Source organism: Octopus bimaculoides, chromosome 11 (assembly GCF_001194135.2).
Source record: "Octopus bimaculoides isolate UCB-OBI-ISO-001 chromosome 11, ASM119413v2, whole genome shotgun sequence".
Lineage (NCBI taxonomy): Eukaryota > Metazoa > Mollusca > Cephalopoda > Octopoda > Octopodidae > Octopus > Octopus bimaculoides.
In genome coordinates, this window is record NC_068991.1 from 77,732,540 (window position 1) to 77,736,456 (window position 3,917).

The 3,917-nt window shown below is 37.7% G+C and overlaps 1 protein-coding gene across 6 annotated transcripts in view; it reads left to right on the plus strand.

Moving 5' to 3' along the window:
- Positions 1–3,917, plus strand: part of LOC106868589 (uncharacterized) — a 137,656-nt gene that overhangs the window by 25,485 nt on the left and 108,254 nt on the right. For 5 of the 6 annotated variants that reach the window (XM_052971951.1, XM_052971950.1, XM_052971948.1 and 2 more), the window contains one exon: positions 219–297. The exons of the other annotated variant lie outside the window; for it this stretch is intronic. Coding sequence is in view for 2 of the 5 variants with exons in the window: in XM_052971947.1 (XP_052827907.1) it covers positions 262–297 (36 nt within the window). In the remaining 3 variants the exon portion in view is untranslated. The remainder of the gene's footprint in view (positions 1–218; positions 298–3,917) is intronic. 6 annotated transcript variants of the gene reach the window in all.

Here is a 3,917-nt window from a genome sequence, read left to right on the forward strand (position 1 = left end):
AGATAGATAGATAGATATATGGATATATATATATATATATATATATATACACACACACACATATATATATATATATATATATATGTGTGTGTGTGTGTGTGTGTGTGTGTGTGTGTGTGCATATCAGTACGCATGTGCCTCCACTAACAAACCTCAGTTTTCCCACTTTCTTCGCTGCACTAAAGGCTCTCCATTTCTGTCTTCTTCTTCTTCTTTAGGTCGTTCATTTTCTGCGCCGCCTGGACATAAAACCAAACGATAATGTCTGCTTCATCAGTTCTGGGAGATGAAACATCAGTAATTTCAATATTTCATTATTCAAATATCAATTCTGGTTTATGTTTTGTTTGCATACCACACACACACACACACACACACACACACACACACACACACACACACACACACACACACACACACATGCACCCATATGCACATAGCAAACACAAATGCACATTACTGCACACTCGTGTTTATATCTTTTCATATCTACATATTTACACATATATGTCTGTACATCTTTTATCATATTCTATTTAAGCAAGCTTTTCATCTGACCTTTCCTGACCTTTCCCCTGATCTTTCACTATAAGCCATTCCACTCTCCACACACACACACACACACACACACACACATACACACACACACACACATACACACATGCTCGCTGTCTGACAAATGTCACTTCTTAGTGAATTGCTGTCTTTGAATGTTAAGCTGTTAATGATGATCTTCCATTGAAGCGATGGAGAATGTTCTACACACCTATCGCCTCTTCAAAGAACCCAGTTAAGGCTAGCTTTACAATTGCATCATATGTAGACTTGGATCACAGACAAGAAGAAGACAGAAGACAAACAGAAGAGACTGGAGGAAGCGAAGATTTAGAAATGCTTTCAAAACTTTATATTTCTGAATTTGAACTCTGCCTGGATCTGTTTAAACATTTTTGGTTCCATGGGCTGAAGGGAAACTTCATTGCATCTTTGTAAGAGAGGTATTGTTTATATTGTAATTTAATGTAGGTATTGCAAAGAAGCATATCACCATTGTTGTGGGGGTTGCAATGTTGGATGTGCTTTGTGCTGATGACCATCGTCATGTGGTCAGGCTGGTTGCATGTATAATAAACGAACCAACTTGAGAACTTTGAACTTTTAACATGTTTATTGCTGGACATGATTAACTTCATTGAATGTTTACACAAGAAAGATGCTGATGACATAACTGATGACAGGGAAGAGAGGGAATCATGCTGTGTCTATCAAAAACCCAGCTGGGATGCTGAGTGAGTGAGTGAGTGTCCTAAGTCGTTTCTTGTTCAGGGTGGTCTGTCCAGGGGCCTGGGGTGGTCTGTCCAGGGGCCTGGGGTGGTCTGTCCAGGGGCCTGGGGTGGTCTGTCCAGGGGCCTGGGGTGGTCTTAGTGGTCTGCCTTCTGTCAGTGCTCGAGATGGTCTGGCTGAGTTAGGCACCAAACAGTTTTTATAGGGTGAAAAAAAGGGGATGTATTTTAGATCTCCAAGGAGCCATGATATGCCACAGCTTCATGTTGATTGGTCGATTTATAGGTCAATCACATGTGACCCCTAACTGAATATTTTGTGGTTGGGGTTTGAACCCCCATGCAGGCAACCAGTTAAGAAAAAAGGCAATTTCAAAAAACTGATATAGTTTGGAGAGTGACAGCTTCGACCTTCCATAGTCTCATGTTTCACCATCCTAATGAAGACATGCCAAGATTCTTGAGAGAAATGGTGAACTCTCAAAATGTCAAGATTGGGTGTTTTAATCTTCAGTAAAATATAGTAAAGCCGTAATTCTGGCAAGAATAAAACACTTATGAATATGATAATGGTTATGACCATGAAAAATCACAAACTTTATCATCATCATCATCATCATTATTATCATCATCATCTTTGTCATCATAAGATTATAGTCTTGATAATGATGTTCATAATGAAGGCTATGATGATGACTATGATGGTGATTATAATGGCACACACATACATATACGACAGGCTTCTCTCAGTTTCCATGCAGGTTATAGTAGAAAGCACTTGCCCAAGTGCCAAGCAGTGGGATTGAACCCAGATAAGCAAACTTCTTGACCCCACAGTCATGTTTATTACCAATGTCACACGTTTAATGTATGAGTTTATACGTTTATTGGCTGCAAGATTCACTCAAACTCATAAACTAAAACACATGAGACATCAGCAATGTCTGCAACATTAGAAAGCTGCTTTGAATTCAAAATTTATCTTTGTTTTAGTTAGATTTATCCTTTGGATATGTTTAGATTCCTTTTTCTCTTATTCTGAGCTTGAATTTCATCAATCCAGAGTCAGTAACAAACCGGGTGGATGCCATCGATGTTAACTTGCCTCCGTTAAAGTAGGTCTGGAGTTCTCTAAAATAAAATCAATGTAGACGTATAGATTTATGTTAAATGTCAAATGATACCCGACCTCAGTGAAAACCAAAATATTTAAACAAAAAGGGTGTTGTGTATTTAAAGAACATGAAACAAAAATGCATGGGGATATAATCATATGAAACTGATAAAGTAGGAAATATAATTATGACTGTCAGTGAGTTGCTTTAATATCTTGCCGGGTCAATAAAGTAAGGTAATAAAAGATGAGAAAATTGGATGATATTAGATAGAAAAGATATAAGTTATTCCCATGCATAGTATACAATACCATCAAATAATGCGAAAATCTTTGGAAATGACATGGTAGCTTCATAATTAGAGTGCTAGACTTTGATTCCATTATTATATATCATAAGAGATGGTTTACTTAACATCATAGCATACTCTGTATCTTAAAGTTTTCGTATTCGACTATATTGAATTGCTTGTCATAAGATGTCTAGTGTTACATTCCAAGTTCAGTTCAGTTTGTTGCAATTTAATTTCACAATATTCTTCAACTAAAATTTCTACTACAGTAGAAGAAAAAAGAAATGCATAACAGTATTTTTTTTTTTTGCATTTGTACTGTATGCCGTCATTTTGACATCTGACTTGTAGCTTGTCATACATTTGTACAGGCAACATCAAGCTGATGGAGGCAGTGAGCTAATGTTCAACACAAACATTTGGTCACCATAAACAATTCATCTGTACAAGGAATTGTGCAACTACCTTTCTCAACCTCAAGAGACTACCAATAATAATAATAATAATAATAATAATAATAATAATAATAATAATAATAATAATAATAGATGCCCAGATGCAGTACCAGGCAGTGGCTCTCATGGCTTCTCATCTTAACTGATTGGAAGTGTTATCATGTACGTTGTTTTGTCTTGGTATAAAGGATGGGCTACAGTAAATATTCTGCTCAATACCACAGATTTGCTTGTCAGTTGTTTGACCTTAACCAGTTGAGCATGTCCCTTGGGGGCTGACGATATGTGCATCTCTGATCATGAGCAGAAGTAGTGGGGGAGCATCATAGCCATGTGTTGAGAGGAATTCTTTGGAGTTTCAATAATTCACCATTAGAAACGTGGGTGTTTCATTCAACATCCTTAAACAACCCTCATTCAGAGATCTTTTGAGCAGGATGGGCTACCTAACCTGAAGAAAATTCTAATAGAATCTTGAATGCAGGAGAGTAGCTGCGAAAACAGCTTTACAAAATCAAGACAAGACACACACACACACACCCCTGTGTGTGTGTGTGTGTGTGTGTGTGTGTGTGTGTGTGTGTATACGCAACAGATTTCTTTCAGGTCCCTTATATGCTTCCGTTTCTTTCTAGCAAATCCATTGATAAGACTTTGGCCAGCCTGGAACCAGAGTGAATGACACTTGCCCAAGTGGTTGCCCAGTAGGATTGAACCTAAAAAAAAAAAAGAACACGTCCGTTGAGAAGTGAGCTTCCACACAGCCACACAC